The 25,538-nt window shown below is 39.3% G+C and overlaps 2 protein-coding genes across 3 annotated transcripts; both read right to left on the reverse strand.

Annotated features, from left to right (window-relative positions):
• Positions 1–4,185: 4,185 nt before the first annotated feature.
• LOC104444022 (26S proteasome non-ATPase regulatory subunit 8 homolog A) lies at positions 4,186–7,850 on the reverse strand. Of its 2 annotated transcripts, none has more exons than XM_010057596.3 (3): positions 5,978–7,850; positions 5,524–5,787; positions 4,186–4,632 (listed from the first exon to the last, which is right to left on the reverse strand). In XM_010057596.3, exons 1-3 carry the CDS (start codon positions 6,016–6,018, stop codon positions 4,563–4,565), a joined length of 375 nt encoding a protein of 124 aa, XP_010055898.1. In that variant the 5' UTR covers positions 6,019–7,850; the 3' UTR covers positions 4,186–4,562. The 2 variants fall into 2 exon arrangements, with proteins under 2 accessions (XP_010055898.1, XP_010055897.1); XM_010057595.3 differs by lacking the exon at positions 4,186–4,632 and adding an exon at positions 4,656–5,144.
• Positions 7,851–9,819: 1,969 nt separating this feature from the next.
• Positions 9,820–22,949, reverse strand: LOC104444029 (putative disease resistance protein At1g50180). Its single transcript, XM_039317925.1, has 8 exons — positions 22,884–22,949; positions 22,304–22,651; positions 22,022–22,194; positions 21,839–21,927; positions 12,033–12,971; positions 11,823–11,933; positions 9,934–11,044; positions 9,820–9,823 (listed from the first exon to the last, which is right to left on the reverse strand). The coding sequence occupies exons 1-8, from the start codon at positions 22,947–22,949 to the stop codon at positions 9,820–9,822; spliced, it is 2,841 nt and encodes a 946-aa protein (XP_039173859.1).
• Between the last annotated feature and the right edge of the window lie 2,589 nt (positions 22,950–25,538).

Genomic DNA, 25,538 nt, shown 5'->3' on the forward strand with positions numbered 1-25,538 from the left:
ACAGCTTCCACCTAGCATCACCAATCTCCTTCTCTTCTTCTTCTGCAAGCTGCACTCCCGGTTTGGCCTTCTCAGATATCTCAACCTGCTTACTCTCTTTAGATTCCTTGTGCTTCACTAAAAAGGAATCTGCAGTTTCACCGGAGATTTCACCATTTGAAGGTCCAAATGTGGTTAAAACTTCTTTGTGAGCATTCACAAGCTATTCAAATGATGTTCCCGCAATCAAGAGCTCCTGGTAGCTTCCTGACTGGTTACTTGCAAGCAGGAAATGGGAGAATGTTGCATTCCATCTGTTCGCGTTTTCTTTTTTTATCTACGAGATACATTTATAGTTGCAACAAATGAATCTTTGTTCCACGTACTTAAATTTGATTTTTCTTTCTTTGGCTTGCTTTGATGTCATGTAGCCGTTCTATGTTGAAAATCAAAATTGTTTCGCGTCAAGATCGGTTCCATGGATCCACCCGGGAACCGAACCGGACCGACGGTCGGGTTCCCGGGTGATCCATGCAACAAACGGGTGGATCCCGGTTTCAATTTTTCGGAACCGGTCCTTAGCGGGCGGTTCCCGGTTCTAGGTTGGGAACCGCCCGCCCGGACCATGCACACCCCTAAATTCAAGTGCATTTCACTACCCAAAAAAGTTATAAGGCCCTAAGTACCACTTCTGTATAGGTCCCGGAATAACTTTTCTGCTCATTATTACATCCCTACGCTAGTAGGAAAGTCTTGGCAAATAAATTTCTTAGGAAAGACGAAGTGCTGGGAACTGGAAAATCACTGGTATTCGATTCTCACTAAGTTGATATTAGGGGACTTGCAGTAGAAGAAAAAGTGCCGCTGGTTTGAATGATCGTGAACCACGTTGCGCTGCTGGAGAATTGAGGACAGGCCATGGGGGGGTGGATGGTGTTAAAGTTGATCAATTTTCCTGATGTTATAATCCTACCTATTGAGCTCCGGTTGAAAAACCTTCAAACTCGTGAAGAAAGGTTTCGATGTAAGTTGGAGGACGACGAGAATACACTTTTTCTCCAATGCCACAGCATGAATATGCACCTGATGTCGTGATGAGTTGTAGGATTTTTCATTACATTCAAGTGACAGTCGAATAAGATGGGATTCATACCGATGAAATATGTCACATCATTTTTGTCACGTGGTGTAATGAGTGAAATGATTCATAGATGATTAATTCATCGGATAGAATAATTTTTCAGAGGAAGAGTTGTGCTCAGTGATAGTCTGTGCAAACCTTTTGCCTTTAGAGAGACCTGGTGGACCACTGTGGAAAAACTGTGATGTGATTCAACAAATCCCATCTGCAGCAATTATTGAGGAGGAAAGTAATGTGTGGATTGGAGGCTGCAAACTCCATCTCACTCTCTACGTCACCAGCCCCCAGTTGCAAGTATGTCAACGTCCCTGCCTTCTCTCTCTCTCTCTCTCCCCATCTCTGTAGCAGGAGTTACAGCTTCACAAGCTCAAAGGAAGTGGAGGGAAATGCTTAATGTTGCTCTTTCTTCATTTGGAAGTGGTTGATGGAGTTAGCTGAATGTGTTTTGAGCGGTATGAAGGGCTTTTGATTGCATCACCTTTGAGGTCTTGATGCCGTCCAATTATTTTTGCATCCATTGGTAGAGCCTGATTTCAACTACCTACTGCACTGGAAGTGATATACCATTTCTGCCTTTGATCATTGTAACATAGTAGAATTATATACTTTGAGACACTGATGTAGGTGATGAAATTTTTTACTTTGCTGAAATAAAAACCAATTTGCTCTTGTTGGGGGTCCTACTTAAACTTGCTGAAACGATCCCATTGTCACCAGCACATGCCTTTGGATAAATAACAGACTAGGAATAAAAGAGCATCTTCAACTTTGCTCATTCGGTTTGGTCTTATGTTTAAATGTAAATATACGCTCATTAATTAGTGTGCTTCAATTGATGGGCAGGGTAAGGACTTACTGTTTCATATGTTTCCAAATTTGTCTCTAACTGCACTTTGAAGATCGTCTATTCATCCATTTTCCATTTTTGTAGGTCGATTGGGTAGACCTTGATGATGTGCATCATGTTATAGGAGATGGTGAAGAACAAGCCCCTTGAGTCAGATACTATAGCTTGAGCAAAACAATTGAAGCTTATAATACAATTTGGTATCAGTCTAGATGGTGTCTACCCCTGCTTGCTTGTGTATGTCAGGCGGGGGATTTTGGTTTATTTGTCGGTATTATTACCATGTTCTTTTAGCTTTTAATTGAATTTAGTACCCAACATTTACATCTTCATGAAGGTGTTGATATCGATGCTGCCACCAAAAATGGAATAAAAGTAGCCAGAATTCTGGGTGACATCATGGGAAATGCAGCATCATGTGCAGAGATGGCAACTAATCTGACGCTGAATTTACTCCGAAAGCATGTTTAATCACTAGAGAAATCTTTAGTAACTGAGGTACTTCATGTGATTCATTCTTACATGCTAAGTCCACAGGTACATGCCCGATTAACTAGATACATGCCCCTACATATCTGTCTGTACATTCATCACATCAATCTACAAAAAGCTCTCACTCGCTCTTCCTGTAATCATTCAAACTCGCAAAGGGTCCACGAATGCCCCAGTCGGTGCGATGTGCATTAAAAAAATAAAATAAAACTATTTTCCCAGCGAACAAACCACGCAAAATACCGCCAGGCAACCATTGCGGACCACCATAACGAGAGATTATAGAGAGCGTCAACAAAACAAGCAAAAGCAGACGACGGTCCACATCACTCTTATCGAAAATCTCTCAAGCACCGGAGGAGGGAGAAAATTGGGAGAAATTCACATCCAGATGCTCCAAAAAAAAAAAATCAAAGCTTTGATAACGGGAGACAGATTGAAAGACTGGAGAACCGTCGGGTGCGAAACAAAAGAGGACGAAATCGGGACCGACGAACCTGAAGCGATGTGCGATTGGGGACAAGAAGAGCGACGGTGCAGTGGCAGTGATCTCAATTCGAAGCTCAATCGGATCGATCGCTACGATCTACGATCATCTTAATTCGGAGCGAGAATTTCCTTTACTGGAAAAATCATTCATTGATCAGATACGAGGAAAGAAATTCCACTATTTATTTATTTTTATTTTGATTGAATTTCCTTCCTCGAAGGCCTTATTACTGCAGATAAAGGTTTGACCGGTGCGAAGCCAACTTCTTTCTTTTTCCCTAAAATAAGAATCAAATGAATTCGTTTAGTGCATGTACAGCTTTTGATATTAGTGGCTCAGTCGGTCCTTGACCAATTCAGAAATCAATTACTAATTAGCCTAAATTTTCCTTCAGGAGAAAAAAGAAATTGTAGAGTCAACTGCATTAATTATTGGAGTTGTCTAAGCCAAGCATGTCACACATACTTTCAGCTCATGATGTTGCTGCACACTTCAACTTATTTTCCGAGTTCTTTGAATTCTCTTCAAACTGACCAAAATCCTACAGCTGAACATAATAATCTATTGGTTTTTAATCATTTAAGATCATCTTAATGCGGGCTTTGAGTCACACATGCAAACCAAAATTGGAAAATTCCTTATGGAGGGCCAAGTGCTGCAGCTCGTTAAACTAGATATTTGTTGAGACACTAATTTCAAGTGCTGAACTAATAGTTTAGTACCTGAGATATTGGGTGGAGATAATACAATTGGCCACAGCTCCCAAATCCCGCAAACTGTTTTATTTCCCTTAAGCCAGCTCTAGCTGACGTACTAGGCTTGTCATAACGCCACTAAATATAGTCTACTCTTTGAGTGTAGAGAAGAGATCTTAGTAAAGACACAAACTTAGTTCAATCTCTATCAATGCTCATTTAGATATTGTTCTGGGAAAGTGGTGCCTGAAACGCTTGTCGTTAGCATGAGATTGTGGCTCTATCGGCAAACACACTGGTGGTCTTGAAATCAAACATATCCTATGCACCAACAATCAAGAGTATGCAGAAGCCCGCAGCTGGAGCAACAACTACTTCAACCCACTGAACTCAAAAGTTAATTGAGCTGGACACAAGCAACCCTAGTTGGCCTATGCAATTGATATCAATAACTGTGCATATATTTGATTATGCTATAACAACGGGTTAAGCCTAATTGTATCTTGGTCTACTCATTGGGTTTGATTAAGAGCGACATGCATTCTCCAAGTTGTCCATCTCCATGTGACAACACTGATTTCAATATCTGCTTCTTCCAAGCAGGCAAGACAAGGATAATATCCTACTGACCAAATACAGAAAGGCGTTCGAAAAAAAATGACATGGATATGAGTACTAACATGATTGATGAGATAAATTCCATCATAATGATCAAATAAAGTTACAGACATTAAAAAGAATATCAAGTCTTTCGAAATGGGCAAAAGATAGGATGCCATTAGCACAATATAAACAATCTCTGAAGTGTGCAAATACCAGTGCAAACCACCATGCACGACAGAAGGTCCTGAACAATCCGCTCCTACTCTCTTGCATAACTCCAAGTCTGATTGATAAGCTGTAGGGATGGAATTTCCTTCAAAGGTACAGATTCTTTTGCCTTCTGGAAATATGCAAACCCTCTCTTAATCTCCCGCTCGGGATGTTCCTGCATTCCAATGGAGATAGAAATGTTTAAACCCCACATTGCAGCTTTTTACATGGATATGAATCTACTGTTTACTATCTACGTCAGCACTTTTACAAGCACAAGGTTTTAGTTCTAAACCCACCAGCCACGTTTGACCCCAGCAGAGTGACAGCAAGGGCCAAATGACAAGTAGATGTGACAAGTGTAAGTTTTATATCTGTCTATGATCCCAGAATAGGATAAATTATCATAATCATTGAAAAGGATATAAACTAGCAACTCCATAGAAGAGGTTTTATGAGACCTTCCGAAGGTCTGAACTGATGCAGGAGAGTATATTATCCTGCTGACTTAATTAGTCAATTAGAATAGAATTCCAAATAGAGAATTCCAGCTAAAGTCCTCTCATTAATTTTACCTCCTTGACATATTCCGCAAGTTCTTGGTCAGAGAAGCATAGCAACATTTGCCTTGCATCACTAATTGACAAATAGTCATATGCTTTCTTGCTACATCTAGCAATTTCATCTCCGTTGTACAAAGGGAAAGAATAGACTAAGCCCACATAAAAGAATCTTTAAGTATGACAATCTCACTATTTGACTAAAACCTTGAAATCTAGATGGGTCACACTTCATGCTTCTATTTGTGTATTGCGATGGTTGATAGCAATTAGTACAGGCCATGTACTCTTGTATTTTAATTCAAAAGCAACAAAAAGCCACACAAGTATATGACTCAATCATCCCATCAAAAATGCTACACGTTTCCAAAAATACCTTCTGTTGCAAATATAGAAAGAGACACATATCTAATTTTATTGATTACTGATCCAATCGTATCCAGTTGAAGCTAACTTAAAATCTTTTGACCGATTTAACATCTTAATTACAAAGGCACAGTAATTACCTGACTGTCTTGGCCAGAAGGTCCATAAAATAAACATAAGTCTCATGAGGCACCGTCTGCCTAGCACTCAAAACACGATTATAGGCCCCTTCCAGGAAGGATTGCTCCAACTCAACAGCATGCTCGATGCAAGGGTTCTGTAGGGTGGCACATGAAAGCAATTCAAGTTTGGTAGGGAACTCAGCTATTCCATTCTGTACAAGGAGTCTCAACAGGTTGAGACCTAAAATAGGGTACTCTTGAGGAGATGGTGGAATACGGCCACTGCTCAACAAGAAGATTTCTCAAGTAAGTTTACATAAAAGTAATGAGTGCAAAATGGCGATAAAGCAATAAGGATCAGAAATCTTTCTCATAATCTAGCAATTCAGGTCTAATGCCTTATAGCGTCTGCAATTGCACGTGCCCATGAGTATGAACAAACAATTTTAAGCAACGCCAGGACAAAAGTTACCCCGCATTTGTATAATAAGGCTTCAGTTGAAAAAAAATCATCTTGATCTTCCATTTTCACACTTATAATAACAGCATGCTCATTAAGTACTAAAGAGTTCTTCAGGAAGTCAGGTGATGCGAGGCTTCCACACTCAATTCAGCAACTGAATGACATTTAATCTTTCTCACCATAAACCAACTCTAACTTATGTCGTGCAGCTTCTATATAAGTCTCAAGCATTCGCCGCGGTCCACCGTGCATGCAAATCCAATGAAAGTGCAGTTTTGCAAAAGATACTGCGAACCCAATGAAAAGTGAGGTGGCAAAGTCTTTGCACTTGTCAGCTTTTTATTAGTATCGTCATCTTGAAGATCAGGTAAGACTACATTGTAAAGGTGGAAACAAAACATGCATTGTGGAGCAGAAGGGCCTACTGAAAAGAAACAAGAAAAGCCAACATAATTTTTAAAAAAAAAAAAGGAAGGAATAAATAAGAAAATAAGTATTAATAAATTGGAAACATTTGGGTGGTTGGGAATTCCTCAAATGTTCAGTATTACATCGTCATAAGATATGATGAGATCCATCAATGATGGTCACATCCTAACAGCAAGGAGTTAATTCATCATAATGCCATGATTCAGAAGAGGTGGACCATTGTTGCATACCCGCTCATTAAATTCTTCCTCGTGCTCTTTCTCAATCCATCAGAAGTATCAATTAAGCAGACTAATGATGACTTTCATTGTTTCTTTCGCAACAGGAGGGACATCATTTATCAGAGAGGGGCAACAGCACTTAGCAACGATTTTGCCATGCAAAGGCTACATCATGGATCACTCAAGACTATCAAATTGCAAACCCCAGATTCATTGACTCTGCTCAGTCTTGAGAGTGTTATGCAGCAAACGTAGAAAGCAAAATCACATGTTCACAGAGCTCAATCCGGAGTCTAGAAAAAATAAGGGGAAAAAAAATTCCTTATATGATTGTCCTATGCCGTCTCTTCGGAATACCATCAATCAGGAGCAAGCACAAGCCCACAGCTGGTGGCTATTCAAGCAACCCTAGTTGGCCTTCTTATGTCGATGCTTTGCAACTCTTTGACCAACGGAGACAATTGATGTCACCAAGTGTGCATATATTCGATTCTACCATAACAGATTAAACCTAATTGTATCTAGGCCTATTCATAGGGTTAGACTGATTAAGAACGACGTATACATTCGCCAAGTTGTCCATCTCCATGTGACTAGACTGATTTCAGTTTCTGGTTCTTCCAAGCAGGTAAACCAAGGAAAATATACTACTGATCAAATACAAAATTGTATTCAACAAAGAAATGGATATGATTACGAAAAATAAATATCAAATTTCTCAAAAAGAGCAAAAGGGATGGTATGCCATCAGCATAAAATAACCAATCTTCAAAGTATGCAAATACCAGTGCAAACCACCACAATATGATATAATCTGCACATTATGGAGTTTATCTGGAGTAATTTCACATTTTGAAAAACTTGATTCTTCTTGATCAGTTGCAATCTATTAGACCCTGCACATGGTAAATCAGAGGGTATGCAAGCCCTTCCCATCCTAAACACTACGAAACAAGGAAAACCTAATTATATTGCACAACTGTCGAACGCAAGATAATATGAGCTCAACCGCAGATGCTTCCTCAATCTTGTCATCCAGGAGACAGTTGACCTTATAGGTCATGGAGCCCAAGTGATCCACATTGATTATGAAAGCTTTCGTCACAAAATCTTTTAATGTGTTCACCACTCTACAATATTGTCAAGGCAATTTCCCAGATGTGCAACAGGAAGAAATGCTCAATCCGGTACAAGACAATGAAGTGAAAACCTATTTATCTCACATTTGTAGCTACGTACTGAAGAAAACTATAGGTGTATTATGAAATACCTTCAGCCATTCGGAATGTTCAAGCTCTCTGTTTCATGGAGAGCTCATCATAATTCGAAGCTTCCTGAGGAGCGGAAACTGAAGAAGGCAACTGGAAAATCCATTATCTTCACCTGTTACAATGAAGATGCAGCAAACAGATTCAAATTCACACCCTCGTGCATTGACTGTCATTATCCATTTCAATTGAAAATATACAGACCCACTCTTCATTTGCCAATTGGGATGCTCCTGCATTCCAAAAGATAACATATGTAATTGTTCAGGCTCCACAATACAGCTTTTACGTGGATGTCACCTTCCACACACTATGAAGCCCTTTTTAAAGCACGAGGTTTCTGTACTGAGCACCCCTTTCCAAGTTCAAACTCAGCAGAGCCACAGCAAGGGCCAAAATGACACATGGACGTGGTAAGTGCAAGTTTAACATCAGTCTGTGATTCCAGAAGAAGATAATTATAACAGCGGAAGAGGACATAGATGAGCAACTCAATAGAACAGGTTTTATGAGACCCTTCGAAGATCTGAACTGATACTGGAGCGGATATTATCATTTTGACTTAATTAGTCAAGCAAGAACAGAATTCCAGGTAGAGAAAGCCAAAATCCTCTCATAATATTTACCTCCTTAATATATACCGTGAGTTCTTGGTCGCAGGAGAAGAGCAACATTTGCTGAGCGTAACCGATTGACAAATAATCATATACCTTCTTGCTACATCCAGCAATTTCATTGCCGTTGTTCAAAGTGTAAGCACACATGAAAGAATTATTAAAGTATATCTCGCAGCCACATATATAGGAGACAGGGGCACTGGTAGAAACAAAAATGTAGGAGACTGGGAGATGCAAAATGCACTGTTGTATTTCTCGTCATTGTTTAATCTATGTACAGAGAAATCAATTGCACAAGCCGAAAGCAACACGCCTATTTCAGATAAATGTCCCCCAGTTCCTACTCCACATCCGCATTTCGTCAAACATCTGACCAGCATTATGCAAATGATCGGATCTCCTCTCCTCTCTAAGGCAGCAGCTTCCACGATGACGTCTTCCAACGCCACGACAAGTTTCGACTCTTATTTCTTCAGATGCCTCCCCCCATCAAGCGTCTTTTAGAGAAGCAACAAATTCGCTCCTCCTCCTCATCCTCCTCCTCCTCCTCCTCGTCGCGGCGCTCGCGAGAACTTTGCTGTCTTCCATGAGCAAAGTCGGTGAGTTCTCTCGACAGCGAGCGTGAAACAGCAGGTTCCACCCCCCACCTCAGGGATGAGAGGGAAAACGAAAGGAAATGACGATTTATGATGGAAAGACTTGACATGGAAACTAATTTGTCAAGGAATATGCCATAATACAATACTCTCTATTTTCACTCAATGATATATGAGATTAGATATTTATTCTGGGGGGCCCACCCCCCTAACAACCCACAAGCTCACGCGCCCCTCCCTCCTCTCTCGCCGGACAGCTGGGGCCACCCTTCGCCACCCACTTCAATATCCCTCTCTCACACGCCGTACTTCCTGCTCTCCTTCCATACTTCGTCGTAACTGTCATATGTAGAGACATGTGAAGGTACCACCCTCAATTTGGGACAAAAGCAGATCCCTAATCGAGAAAGATGAGGCACGGCTCCTTCAGCGGCCCTCCACTCCTCCAAATCATTTAAACTATCAAAAAGTAAATGCTTGAGTTGAGGAAAGCCTCCTGAGCAAACCATTTCCTTTCCTATGAAAGCATACATCAACACGAGAGAAACCAAGTTTTTCAATTCCTCCAATATTGGCATCGGATCTTCTTTGAGTTGAGAATTTAGTAAGACCAGCTTCCTCAATTGCTGGGGTAGACTCTTATGTTCCGGTAACTTCTCTATTTTTCCAAGAAAGGATAGCTTATTACAGGAATGGGGATAGTTTGATATTTTACTCAATTCACCTTTGGTCCATGAAATATAAAAATTTCCCAAATAAAAAGACAAGGATCGAAGATGTTTCCAAAAGAATTCAGCAAGTTGCCAAATTATCTCCAGCTCGATAGGATCATACTTGTCCAAGACAACCGGTTTTTCCAGATTAGTAAGCTTGCCTACATCGTTCACATCACATTTCTTCGGATCAAAGTTTCTCAATGTCCGTAGATTCTTTAAAATGCCCAACCGCAACTTCTTCCAGGCCCCATGGAATTTCTCCTTGACATCAAAGTCGTAAGGAAGACGGAGATACCTCAACCTTCTCATCTTCCACAACACATTTGGCATGCAAAATCTAACCCATTCTCCTACAAGCAGGTCCAAGAATTCCATACATACAAGGTTCCCCATAGATTGCGGCAAGCCATTAAACCTACTATCTGTTAAACTTAAGAATCTTAAATGGACTAGGTCTCCCACTGATTTAGGTAAGCTTCTCATCACATGAAGGTTCTCTAGTTTCAAAACTCTAAGAAACTTATAGTCTTTGAAAATAGATTGAAATTGCTTCGACTCCCATTCGACACCTCCGAAGGACATGAGAGTTCGAAGGTGGACCAGAGTCCTTCTTGATGCTTTTAAGCTCGGAATCACATTTCTATTAAGAGAAAGCCTTCGTATTTTGCAACTTGACTTGACTTTTGTTGCCATTGAAGCGGAACAATTCTCTGTCTCATTGTCCTGTTGAATGTTAAGAATGCTTAGAAAACTCTCTTGTAGAGCCTTGGAGACACATAAGTCTCGCATCAGGTCGTGGAGGTGGTAGCTTTTGATCTTTCCACTTAATTTGAATCGCACTTGAACCATTCCCCTATTAACCAACTCCGTTAAATATTGCTCCGCTACCTTTTCCATTGAAATTTCTCTCTCTTTGTCGTATGCATTCAGCAACACAAAGCCTTCAGCAATCCACATGTAAAGAACTTTGGTTGCAGGGATTTCTACATCCTCAGGAAAGCTACTCAAATAGAGGAAGCATGGCTTTAGATGCCATGGCAAATCGTCATAACTTAAGGCTAACACTTTTGATACGTCACTCTTATCACTAAAATGCAAATTGATCTTTTCGTGAATCGTCTTCCACTCGTTGACGGCCAGCAATCCACCAAGCACAATGATAGCCAAGGGCAATCCTGCACACTTCTTAAGGAGTTCATATGCTAAGTTCTTCATGTCTTCGGTGATTACTACACAATATCAGGCAACAAATTGCAACTCAGCAATAGGAAGATGCAACTGTAATAAAAAGATTACTTCAAGGACGAATATATGCTTTTAGACGTATAAGTAAGATGCTATAGTTCTTTATAATTTGTGGTTCATTTATGTTTTTGTAAGGGGAAAATAGGGACCACACAAAGCTCTTGTATATGCCTCCATCTACGCCTTGGAAAAATCAAGAAGTCTAAACTGTGGCTTGAATTAAGTGACTCAAGCAAATGCAAAACAACAATAAAAATACTTGATGAAGAAATATGAAAGTAGCGCAAGGATGACTCGAGTGTGATCTCTTGTCACTTGAATGTGCTACTAATCTCCTACACAAATTCAAGTGAAATCTCCATGTTGCCACATAACGATTCATGATTTTCCTTATCAATCTCTACTCTTATTTTTAAGCCAACTATTCACAATTGCAAAAGAGGTGGACTTGAGATGAAGCTTACGGAAGAAGTAACATAGCCAGGCTTCACATTATTTCATAAATCCTATCAAAATCGCTTATTATTTATCCTTATAAAAGCCTCTTCAATATTTAACCTCATTAGAAAGGAGGAGCAAAGTTTTGGATGTTGGTTTAATGGTATACTAGTTAGCTAGTAAGAAACAAAAGAGACATACGATTCCCCAAATATTGAAATTATGGTGCCTAATGCTTGATATTTCGATCATTTGAATTCCACTATAACTATCGATTCATAAATTGCTAAAGCTACCGAAAGGTGAAACTGAGCAATGAAGTACCTAGTAATTGTCCCTCCGTTTCTGACTGTTTTGCGATACCTTCTACAGCTTGGCCCGCAACAATACCTTGACCAACTCCAGGTCCATAAGAAGAAATTTCATCAGCTAATCCTACAATGATAATCGATGCGCCATAAATCAGAATCAAGCAGGCAATATTATCTCTTGAAGCTACTATATATTAGGATATTAACCTTGAAGAAGTCTTACCTTTTGTTTCGAGGAATGCCCACTTCTTTAGTAGATCCCAACTCTCTTGGTTTGATAAGCACCGTGGTTCATGGAATAAACCTTGAGGATCGATATACTCCGCTACTTCTTTATTGCGGGTTGTTATCAATAGCTTGCTTCTCATGTTTTTGATCGGGAATGCGGCTTGAAGACTGTCCCATGCCTCTTTGGTCCAAATATCATCAAGAACAACCATACATCTCTTCTCTTGTTGGATCTCGTATAGAGTTTTGAACAATTCATCATCCATCATCTTCATAACCCTCTCTCTTTGATCAGGGATCAATTTAACAAGAATTCCCACTAAGATATCCTTCGGATGATATTCTTGAGATACACAAGCCCAAGCGATACCATCGAAAGTGTTCTTCACTTTGTCATGAGCGATGACTTTCTTGGCGAGTGAGGTCTTTCCCAGACCACCCATTCCCCATATAAAAATAACTCTCTGCTTTTTTCCATCATTCGACAGCTCTTTCACCAATTCCTCAATACTATCTTCCCTCCCAACAAAATCCTCCTTGATATGGTCATAAGTCCGTTTCGGCATCAAAGCTCTCGCTCGTTCGCGTTCGCCTTCCCTCACAGATAGTATGCCACAATTCTGCATCCTCCTTCCAATATCGGAAATTCTGGATTTTAAGCCCTCAATCTCTGTCCCCACCCCATGAACCTGCACGCACGAGCACTTCGCCATGAAGCAAGCATACGCTTTGATGATGTTTTGTCCCTCCTTCAGCGAGGCTTTGAGGATGTATCTCTCGATGACATCCTCGGCATCATAGGCAAAGTCTCGGAGTTGTGCGACACATTCTCCAACAGCTTCGTTGTGCTCTCGTCTCGCATCCGCATCCCTCAGCAAGCCCTGGACCAGCCTCAGCTCCCTATACAGGTCCTCGACCTTTCCCTCCAACGCCCCTCAAGAATTTGGCCTCGTCGATGAGCAGCTTTCCTATTGTCTGCCCTACGGACGAAACAACAGACTCGGCCATTGGTATTCACCACTTGATAATGATCAGTGGAGCTTATGGCAGAGATTTTTTAGGTGCTCAATTGCTAGCTGCCGTTGGTCTTGGGTTAGAGTTAAAATAGGCCGTTCAAAAAGAAGCTGCTATTTCATCCGCCCTGTGACATCGGGAACGAAATTTTTTTTGGTTTCACATAGGCTAATCGCAGTATTTCAGCATCATAATTTTTTTAAATTGATTTTACATGGTTTCACATGAGCTGATAGTAAGAGTTCAGCATGATAATTTTTTTAAAATTGATTTCACACGGTTTCACATGGGCTGATAGCAAGAGTTCAGCATCATATATATTTTTTTTTTCCCATGCTAATCGCGGTAATTCACCATCATATTTTGGTTTTTGTGAACCGAAAGGAATCAAATTTTTGTTTAATGTGCAGCAAAAGGAATATATTTGTTATGTGCCCTCAAAAGATGGGTTTCACATGGGCTGACAGCAAGAGTTCAGCACCATAAATTTTTTAAAATTGATTTAACGTGGTCTGACAGCAAGAGTTCAAAGTCATAGATTATTTATTCCCAGATTGGTTTCATGGGCTGTTTTTTTCGTGAACAGTTCACCATCTTATTTTTTCGTTTCATGTGCCATCAAAAGGAATCAAATTTTCGTTTAATGTGCTGTCAAAAGGAACATATTTTCGTTCAGTGTGCCCTCAAAAGATGGGTTTCACATGGACTTATGCTTTTTCTTTTTCTTTTGGTCAGACATAACTTTTTTTTTTTTTTTCTTGTGGTGGGAAAACAAACCATCACAGATGTGTTATCCTGGTCCGTACCATCCCATGGACGCACCCACAAACCGGCGAGACTCATAATGTTAATTAAATCAACTCCTCAAAATAAGGGTAAGTTGTGATGATCGTATAATTAGAAACTCTATGTATTCACTTCTCTCATAACGACGAGACTCATATGAAAATAATGAAAGTTTTGAGAAAAAGGAAAACCTCCTTGCTTGAAGATTTAGCAAAATGCTTAAGCCATTTTTAAGTTAGTTGATAGTTAGATGTTTTGATTCGAGACTATAAGTGTGGTTTCTACTATATCGTTTTAAAATTTATAATCCAAAAGCTTAAAAGTAATAAGTTATATGGAGGAGGACCACACGTTTATAATCACAGCTTTATAAGAGAAACAATTTTGAATACTTTAACATGCGATTGCAAAATGCTATGTACTCCTTTATACTAATGGATGAAATGTGTAATTTGTATTATCTATTCTCGTAAAATCCAAAAAAAAAAAAAAAAAAAAAATTAGTGATAGGTTGTTGCATTTGTTTTTCTTTTTTTGATGATCTAGGGCATAGGCATACAAGTTGATTTATCTGGAAGCCCATGGAACACTATATAAATCCCCCAATCCTGTTAAGTTCAGGCCTTTGACAATTATAGGTGAGCCAATTCAAAACAATTTATATGCAATTGGTGACATTTAATGGGCAACCTCCCAATTGTGATGTGGAAATTTCCTAACGCCCAAACTATACAAGCGAGCCGTCAAAATTACCAAGATTTTGTAGTTCAAAAAGCTTGACATATTAAAGTTTGATCCTAATTGGCAATTGAAACTTTTTGTTTGGGATTAGGTTCAGAAATTTTTTTACGGAACCCTTTTTGTAGGAGGTCAGTCCTTTCGTGCGGCTTTCCAATGGCATTAACAATGTTTCCTCGGTCTTGCATACGCAGATCCTTCGAGAACAATCCTAAAGTTGGGACGGACATCCATTCCTATAAATTCCACTACCTGACCAAGACCAACCTCCTCAGATGCAGGGGTATATACTTCCACAACGTCGTTAGATTCCCCAAAGAATATAATCGCAGCTTTTCTGAATAGGCAATGCGGAATTTATCAAAAAAATGGAGATACCCCAAGAGTATACAATACATCTCTTTATAAACCAATCTTTATAAGTGGAAGTTGTTTGTGAGAAAGAATTGGATGAACGTGATTAGCCTTCTCGATGAACATGCAAAGTACTCAGCTTTCGTTGCAAGTCATCAGCAAGAGTATATAATACATCCCTTTGTAAATCAATTATATCTCTAGCATTATTCTTTAAATATAATAAAAACTCCAGGACCTTGCAAAGTAACAACTGGGGACCATAGGAAGAGTCAGCCTTGATAAAATAAGCCTACCCATTTAATTTTATAATTTTTATCGACGAAAAGTCTTAATGGGAACTTCATCAAAATTCTCGACATAAACACAAAGACAGGACATATTTTTCACTATACTAGAAATGAAATGCAAGATATTTCTCCTTACAAATTGAATTTTATGAATGAGTGCTTCAAAAATACTTGCTATGTATCCACTCAAAAAATATTTCATTTTACCATTGTGTTATGTATCATTAGTACATTGAAAATGAATTTTTTTTCTGTTAGGTATGATTAATAAGTATTGGGGAATGATTCCTTAATAAGATCCTAATAAATTGATAAAAAGCTGTCGAAAGTGGGCGGAGGAAGGATTCTCCCTCTTCCCTCGCTGCCTCTCATTGCTTCCATTCACATGTTTAGAGAAAGTTTTCCATGACATTATGATGCGACCTCTCCTTTCCCAGATTCAATGATTAGCATCCAGAGGGACGAAGAAACAACTTTTACAGGAAATACTTTCGCCCGGACAACTGTGAGAAAAGAAATTGTAAAGAAAGACCAACGCACATGAGAGGGTAGCCAATAAACAGAATCTGTCAAGGAAAGACAAAGAAATGAGCAGTTGGATCGGGGAATTTATTATAGGAATCCTATAAAGAATTACGAAACAAGAGAGAGGTTGCTTCTTGCTTCAAGCTTCACGTTTCGACCACCAATTGCTTTGTCTCTTGTTTTTCTCTTTAACTTTTTTGTCTTTTTGGGTCCCTTTGGTGGACAACTGCACGAAAAATTGAAAAGAAAGACCAAAGCACAGGAGCTGAAGAAATTATAAGAACTAAGAAGAGACCTGAGAAGGTGCCTCAATGCTTCAACCACCGTTGCTTTGTCGTTTTTCTCCATGTTGCTCGTCCCTTCGTTTAAGATATATTGGAAATGCCAATTGGTCTTTTCTTAATCACGGTTTTTCCTTTTTCCTGTTGAGTTTATTTTTTACGTCATTGTTCATCCAAACGCAAGAATTGAACTATCCAAACCCAGAACAACATGCCGCTTCTATTACGTGAGCTCGAACACTGTTTCAATTCACATGGGCATTTTGTCAAGAACCTGGCAGGTAGTCAAAAATAGTCGGATCTTCCCTTTTTTAGTATCGACTTTGACGCGACGCCATGAGCAATGACTCTCATTTCAACTTGTCTTGCATCAGCGTCCTTCGAGAAGCATTGAATTCACCTTCGCCTCCTCTCGCATGCCCTTCACTTGTCCCCTCGCAACCCGCAAGAATTTTGCGTCTTCTACGAGCAAGTGACGAGCTCACTCTACTGCCAGTGGAATTAAAGAGAGATTACGCATTTGAAGCCCACAAGGATGAGAGGGAAAATAAAAGTTGGCCCCTAAATTTTAAATTACTGTTCAATTAGTCTTTGATATTGAATTTTGACCAAATTGGTATTTGTACTCTGGTATAACCTAATTAATCCTTTTAGCCGATACATAATTTAACTTACTCCAAGAAACCAATCTGAAGCCACAAAATATCAATTCGCTAGAAAGGTCCATGAGCAACATTGGAGCCATCCAAGAGCTACATTGGGCCATAATTCTTGTTTCCAGAAATTACTAGTCCACTTTGTTGAAAGATTCAATTAAAAGTAAAATTTTTAATCCCTGCATTCGTTTATAGAACCGCCCGTCACTTTATCACTCATGCGTACTCCTTCATTTTGAATTTTTTTTGTACCTTCTTCAATTTTAAACCTCATCAATCAATTACAAGTTTGCTATCTACAAAGTCAAAATAGCCCTCACTTAAATAGGAGTCAAAGATTTCTTTTTCCCAGAATTACAAAATAATCCACAAGGATGATAGAGAAAATGAAACGAACAAAGAGGGCAAATTACATAATGAATAAATTATGATAATTTATGCATGAGTTTCATTTAAAAAATAAAAAAAATTATTAAAAATTATTAAAAAAACTATAATACTCAATGACTGAAATAACGTGGTCAAATTTCTAGTTCATTATTAAGAAATAAAAGGCATGCTTCAAATATAAATATGATACAATCAATTTTAGAGATGATTCTAATTAAGCCGAGCTTGAGGTAGCCGTCCAACTTGTTGCCTGAGTTTGAGACCCACAATTAAAGATGGTACTTTCATTTAAGTCAATCATCAATTCCATTGTTTACTTTTCAATTAACAACAAGCAAACCTTTGAAGACCCAAGTGCTTATGGTAATTTGTTTTCCAAAAACATTCTTTTCTCAAAATTCGATCATCGATTCTTCAACCAATGGCTTCTCTTCATTCACATCCAACTCTCTTGACCCATCGAGCATCTCACGCATCTCACTCAAGCTAAATGCCTCTTCTCACATAATTCTGCTCATGTTGCTACATACAAATGCTGAAAGTAATGGAGTAAATAAGGTACGGTGCTGGTGCAATGATTTTTCAAACAAGTGATGATAAAATGGAACATCAATGGAACGCATTCATTTTATTAAAATTATATATAGTATACATGTTAGTGCTTGCACTTCTTGTGTAATGATTTTTTTTCATGCTATCAGTGTACAAAATTAAAGTCAGAAATAATGAATTGTGGTGTTTAGGACTTTATATATACCGCTTTTTCCGGGCAAACAGAAACTGGAAGTATCGAGTAAATGTTTCATCTCATTAGCCATTGTACTAGTTATGCTATCAGGCTTCATTAATGCGATTTTCTTTTGTTACAGGTTAATAATAGCCAGCTTCATTGAGAAGCCTAAGTGAAGGGAGAGAGACTATAATCTTGGCTTGGATTTACCACCTTTTCACTCAATATGATGCAATACCTTCTTAACTCGCTGTGGAATTTTGCATGACAAAGTTATCGGGCAAAATCCACTTGTCGATCTAATGGTGAGGATTAGCTTGTTGTCTCCCGATCAATGATGCATCTCTTGCACATCCAACGGTAGAGAAGCGGCAAAACTGTTTTGGTCATTTGAAGAGTCATGGCAATTTCCCTTCTATACTTGGCTATGAAGGCGTGAGATCTTGTGTATGGAGATAGATTAAGTTTTCATCATCACCACAACTTCTTTGATGCACAAATCCAGCACTGACTTTGGAACATGAAACTTTCCCTGGCTTTTTTCCCCTCTTTTCTGACTATAATTTCACAAATCCAGCTCTCCTCTTTTGACACGCTTTAAGCATATCACACATCCAATCATATAACCTCTGTACTGTGATTCCTCAACATTTATAAAAACATTATATCTCCATATTGCAACATGACAAGTTATTAAATTTCGTTCTCTATACGTCTGGCATAGGGCGCAAGGTAATATTTTTCATTAAAGAAAAATCTTTTATGATTTTCCTATGTTGTCTAGCCAAAGTGGATCTTGCAAGATGGCTTCGGAATACCAACAATCAAGAGTAAACATAAGCCCACAGGTGGTGCCACGGCTATTTGAATCCTACTAAAGTAGAACTTAATTGATCTGGACATGAACAACCTAGTTGGCCTATTCCTACGTCAATGCCTTACAACTCTTTGACCAATGAAGACGTGTCATCAAGTGTGCATAGAGTCAATTCTACTATGATAACAGGTTAGGGTCAATTCTACTATGATAACAGGTTAAACTCAATTTTGTCTAGGTCTGTTGATGGGGTTAGATTGATTAAGAGTGACACATGCATTCTCCAAGTTGTCCATCTCCACGCGAGAACACTAATTTTGATATCTACTTCTTCCGAGCGGGTAAGACAAGGAAAATAGCCTGTTGATCAAATGCAACATTTTGTTCAACAAAATGACAAGGATATGAGTACCAACATGAATTACCAAGATAAATTCCATCGCAATGATCAAATGAAGTTCCAGGCTCTAGAAAGAATATCACGTTTCTTGAAATGAGCAAAAGAGATGAGATCACATTAGCACAAAAATAACCAATCTTTGAATGGTGCAAATACTAGTGCAGACCACCACGAGCGGCAGGTACTAAACAATCCGTCCTGACACTCTTGCTCAACCCAACGCTGATTGATAAGCAATTTCCTTTGACGTTGCAGATTCCTTTGCCTTCTGGAAATATACAAACCAAATCTTAATCTGCCACTTGGGATGTTCCTGAATTCCAACAGATATAGAAACGTTCAGCCTCCGCGATACAGCTTTTTACGTGGATTAATTCTCCAATGCACTATGAATCTTTTGTTTACTATCTACATCAGCACTTCCTCAGGCACGACGATTCCCTACGTAGCCAACCCTGTAGGCCAGACAACACGTAGATGTGGTAAGTGTAAGTTTTGAATCAGTCTGTGATTCCGGAGTAGGAGAAAATCATAACCATTGAAAAGGATATAAATTAGCAATCCCATAGAAAAGGTTGTACGAGACCTTTCGAAGGTCTGGACTGACGTTTGAGAGTATACTATCCTTCTGACTTTATTAGTCAATTTACAACAAAATTCCAGGCAGAGAAAGCTAAAATTCTTTCATCGCAGGATTCTAGCAACATTTGCCGTGAGTCACCAATCGACCAATTTTGTGGAGGAAAGGCAGGTGTAGATTGTGGAGGCTGCAAACTCCGTCTCTTTCTCTACTTCACCAGTTCCCAGTTGCAAGTACGTCATGTTGTAGAAATAAGTCTGCGAAATGGGTAGAACAATGAAATCGGATCGAGTAAAAACAACTCGGACTTTGAGGCGTGATATCACTTTCTTTAAGGATTTATTTGCCCCACTACGTTGCTAATGGTCACCGGCAAATTTCCTCCAGGATACAACAAAGTCTCAAGTGAGAATACTAGATAGCAATTCTAATATTTCTCCAGGGTCTCTCTAAGAAACAATCGAAAAATTGGCTGCAGTTTTCAGAAAGAAGACTCGAAAAAATGACCACTGGTTTCTTTCCGAAAATGACAAGTATTTATATGAAACGGTCTTGCAACTCTTCGTGAAAATTGCGAACAAACATGTCTTTAGAAAATTGTTCGGATAAACCAACGCGACTCTTCGGAAGAAGTCGAAAAAAAACGAACAATTGCAATCCTTCGGATAAATTAAAAAACCGAATAAGTAATTTTCCAAAGGTTGTCTTGAAAAGGCACAAATAAAATTCGGAATATAAATATATATATTTAAATAGAATTTCGAATTTTCATTTATATTTCATTTCCGAAATTCTCAAATTAAAAGGCAACCTGATTCATCTGATTCATTCATTCATCTGTTTTCCATTTCTGCAGGTCAATAAGGCAGTCCTTGATGATGTGCCACATATTATAGGAAACTACCATATTTGTGTGGTTAAGAACAAGTGCCTCGACTCAAACCATAGCTCGAGCGAAACAATTGAAGCTTGTAATGCAATTTGGTGTCGGTCTGGAAGGCGCCTGCCCTTGTTTGCTTGCGTCTGTGGGGCCGGGGGAGTTTGGTTTATCTTGTCGGTATTATCACTATGTTCCGTTAGATCTTAATTGAATTTAGTACTCAACATTTACATCTTTATGAAGTCGTTGATATGGACACTGCCACCAAAAATGGAATAGAAGTTGCCAGAATTCCAGGTGACATCACAGGAAATGCAGCATCATGTGCAGAGCTGGCTATTTATTTGATGCTGGGTTTACTTCAAAAGCAGGTATGTTTGATCACTAGAAAAATCTCAAGTAGCTGGTACTTCATCTGATTCATTCTTACATTTTAAGTCCACAAGGTTTAGTTTGTCACATGTCGTGCTTCTTTTAGTTCCATCATAAGGAATGACATGAAGAATATTCTAGCTGTAACATTTTCTGAATTGAAATGAATTCCCCACTGTTTTGCACTCTCATCCTTTTCTGGTCAAAGTTCCCAGTGAATGTTTGATCATTGGTACCAGTAAATTATGTTTGAAGCCTCCGTAGGTTTTTTCAAAATGAAAGTGCACAGGTGCTTATCTTCATTGATATACTGGGAAACAATCGTTCAAATTATACCCCAATTTCAAACCATAGCAAGACATCTTGCATGAGGCCTACATCTGAATGAAAATGTTCATTTACAATTCAAGGAAACATAAGGCTTCACATAAGGCTTCCTGTGTTTGCATGACACCACTTGACATAGGGCTTCTTGTGTTTGCATTCCTTGGCTGCATACTGCTATCGCCAGCCATATTACTCATAGGTGCATCCATTGAAGATGTCACCATCATGGTCGAACTCCCATTATGCAACAATCCAGGAGTATCATCGTTGTCATTGAATTAGGATTGATTGGATTTCCATTATTAAGAGAAGAATGCTCGATCAAATTACACAACCGGTACTCCAATTTGCCCAGATTCATACACTCATCCTACATAATTGTAATTTCAAAGTAGCAAAAGAATGTCAAGTCCTATTCACCAAAAAGAGAGAGAGAGAGAGAGAGAGAGAGAGGAAATACTGATAAGCCCAAGGAAGAACAGGTGAAACCAGGCAAGAGAAATGAACAAATTATTGGCTTTCAAAAATGTAAAATGCAACGCACTAAAAAAAGAACCCAATAAAGGGCAATCATAAGCCGCCTTTTGTACTTTTAGAAAGAAGAAGAGGAGAGAAATGATGAGGAATGGGAAGACCTTTGAGTGAGCAAATTTGAAGAGACCCTGTTCTAGGTGTCTAACGATATCCTTCAGCTTCTGCATTTGAGAATCATTAATTGGCTGTAGATGTCGCTGTGCTAAGAGAACAAAGCTGAAAAGGGACAGTGAAAAGTTCAATCAGCAAATAAGGACCAATGGAACTGTGGAGGTTAAAGCACAAGAACAAGTCCTCTAGATTAGATTACATCTTGTCTTGCATATAGTTCTGAGCTCTAAGAGGATCCGTGTCCACGCTCAACACAGCATGAGAGGCACCACTGCCTGCAGCTACTAAATTCAGGACAACATTACCACTTTGCTGGGACACCCCAGGCAACTTAATGCCTGATTGACTAGATAAGTGCCCCGACGTATCCACCTGCACATTCATTGCATCAATCTACAAAAGCTCTCACTCTTATCAGTCAAACTCACCGGGGGTCTACACATGCTTGAGCTTGTGTTACATATATAAAAACTCTATTCACAGTGAACAAACCACACCCAATACCACCAAGCACCAGTGCAGATGACCATAACAAGAAATTATAGAGAGCACATGCCTTTGGATACATTCTGTTAGGCATAAGGCTCGACATAAGGCTTCTTGTGTTTTCATTCATTGGCTGCATGTTGCTACCCCCAGCCATATAACTAATAGGGGCATCCACAAAAGATGTTGCCATCATGGTCGAACTCCCATTATGCGGCAATCCAGGGGTTGGAATCATTATTATCATTGCATCAGGATTGACTGGATTTGGATTATTAGGCGATGGACGCTTGATCAAACTATGCGACTGGGACTCCAATGTGCCTAAATTCATATACTCATCCTACATAATTGTAATTTTCAAGTAGCAAAAGAATCTCAAGTACTATTTACCAAAAAGAAAGGAAATTACTGATAATAACGAGAAAAAGCAGGTGAAACCGGGCAAGAGAAATGAACGGAGTACTGGCTTTTGCAAATATAAAATGTAGAACACTAAACCCATAAAGGGCAATCATCAACCGCTTTTTGTAATTTTACAAAAGAGAGGAGAGAAACGATGAAGATGAGAAGACCTTTGTGTGAGAAGATTTAAAGAGACCTTCTTCTAGGCGTCTAACAGTATCCTTCAGCTTCTGCATTTGAGAATCATTAATTGGCTAGGGATGCTACTGTGCTAAGAGAACAAAGCTGAAAGGGACAGTGAAAAGTTCAATCGGCGAACAAGGACCAAATGAAACTGTGGAGGTTAAAGCACAACAAGTGCCGTAGACTAAATTACATCTTCTCTTGCATATAGTGCTAAGCTCCGACAGTATCCATGTCCACACCGTAATAAAAGCATGAGGGGCACCACTGCCTATAGTTACCATATTCGGGATGACATTGCATTTTGCTGGGACACCCCAGACAACTGGGCACCCGATTGTCTAGATTCATGCCCTGACATATTCACCTATACATTCATTTCGTCAGTCTACAAAAAGCTCTTGCTCGCTCTTCCTATAATCATTCAAACTCGCAAAGGGTCAACACATACCTGAGCTGGTGCGACATATATTAAAAAAACTCTTTTCACAGCGAACAAACTACACCCCTATATCGCCAGACACCAGTGTAGACAGTCATCACAAGAGATTATAGAGAGCATCAACAAATCAAGCAAAAGCAGACGACGTTCCACATCACTCTCTCGAGAATCTCTCAAGCACGGGAAGAGGGAGAAAATTGGAGGAAATTCACATCCAGATGCTGCAAAAATTCAAAGCTTTGATAACGGGAGACAATTTGAAGGATTGGAGAACCGTCGAGTACGAAACAAAACATGATGAAATTGGGACCGACATGCTTCCTTATCTTTAAATGTCATGGTGAGAAAAGCAAATCAATTGGGGTTGGAGTGAGGACTTGTGAGTGAGGAAGTAGGGTCCTGTAATTTGTGCATACAGGGGTATCAAAACCGAACCGAAATTTCATGCATTTTCGGTTCAGTTTGTACAATGAAAAAATAATCATTTTTTTTTTAAGGTTCAGTTTGATTAATGAAAATCTCTCTTCTTTTTCATCATTTAATTAGTTTGGTTCCAAGGGGAAAAAAAGAAGAAAAATCGAAAAATCAAACCGAACTGAATCAGGTTTTGATCGGATAAAATCAAATGATTATAGAATAGAATAGGATCAGAGTGAAAAATAGAAAAAGCGGAACAAAAATCCCGTCATCATCAGTCTTCCAGGAGAGACTTTTAAGCTCGTTTCGTGCTCACATTAATGATTCATCTCCCGCCACGACCGTTTAAGTTCTCAGAAGGGGTATCACTCTCGCAGCAAATCACTCGCAGCTCTCGGAAATCCCTAGAAGATCTTTCTTCTTCATCCCCCAAATGCAGAAACCGCCATGGATGAGGCTCCGACGAAGTGGAACGTCACCTTCACAAAGCACCTCAAGCAGAACCGCAATCTCTACCGCAGCGGCTTCCTCTCTCTCCGCTCCTCTGCAATCGATATGTGCATGTTCTTTCCCTGAATTTAGCTTGCTCGCTCGAACTAGATGGCATCGTCTGGAGGCTGCTTGGGATTTCGATCTTGTCTGTCATCGCCGATTGCTCTGCCCTGGTCGTTATGCTCTCCAGGATTGGGCTTGTTCGGAGTAGATTCGGTTGTTGCGTGATTGATGGTCGGATGTTTGACAGGTAATGCTGTATGATGACAGCGAGCAGCTGTTGGAATGCAGGATCTCGAAGAATGATGAAGTTGTTTGTTCTGGTGAGACGCTGACGTTCAATGCTTATTTGGTTGATGTTGGAGAGCCTGAAGGAGGGCAGAAGCCCCTGGATGATACTTATATTCATAACCGAGAAAAGAAAGTTCCTAAGTGAACGGCTTTGCTTCACGGGAACCAGTTCGTCGACGTGTCTAATTGCACCGGTATTGTCTGTTCTTGCATATTTGTCTTTCTTAATGCTGGTGTCTCCATTGGTTTGCACTTTGACAACTCGTGCTCATACCTTCGCAATGTTGTGCTCATCATCTACCTGTATAATCGTATAATCCACTTGGCTTTCTTTTTAAGGAGATGAGAAGACCAAAGTGGAGAAGGATAAACAGCAGAGAATCAGCCTGAGCCCATCTTAAAATTATTAGAGGTTGACAATAAAATCCTACATAATCCAACTCTCTCTTAATTGCAAGTAAATGCTGGATAAAAAACTTAGCACGTGCTTGTTTCTTTTGTTTCTTTTTTTTTTTTTTTGATTTCCAGAATTCAAGAAACATGAAATGAACAAGCACGGCAAACTCAAGGCATCAAGTACGGCAGGTGAGTTTGGACTTCTGCCGACTCATCTATGCCCATGCCAGGTCGTGTCTTTCTCCTGATGTATCTCCTCGATTGTGAATATGTTCTTAATTTTCTTTGGGTGTACAATTTCTGCACATCTTTATACTACATAGTCTTTCCAAGGTCAATAAGGATTCTCTCAACTCTGATGCTTTGTATATAAAATCTTTGCAATCACAGCAGTTTCATATATTTGCATGGCTTATCTTGAAAATCATTGGAGCTTTTTACCATATATCCAAACATCTCTCAGAAAACTGGTCTCCATATTCTCTATGCAGTTAATATTAGAGAGTGTTATTGTTGTCTCAGCACGGCAGTTGACATGATATTCCTTTTGATGTGGATTGGCATGCATTGTATACAACACACTTTAACTCAAAAGTCGAAGAAA

This window comes from Eucalyptus grandis, chromosome 7 (genome assembly GCF_016545825.1).
Source record: "Eucalyptus grandis isolate ANBG69807.140 chromosome 7, ASM1654582v1, whole genome shotgun sequence".
Taxonomy (NCBI): Eukaryota; Viridiplantae; Streptophyta; class Magnoliopsida; order Myrtales; family Myrtaceae; genus Eucalyptus; species Eucalyptus grandis.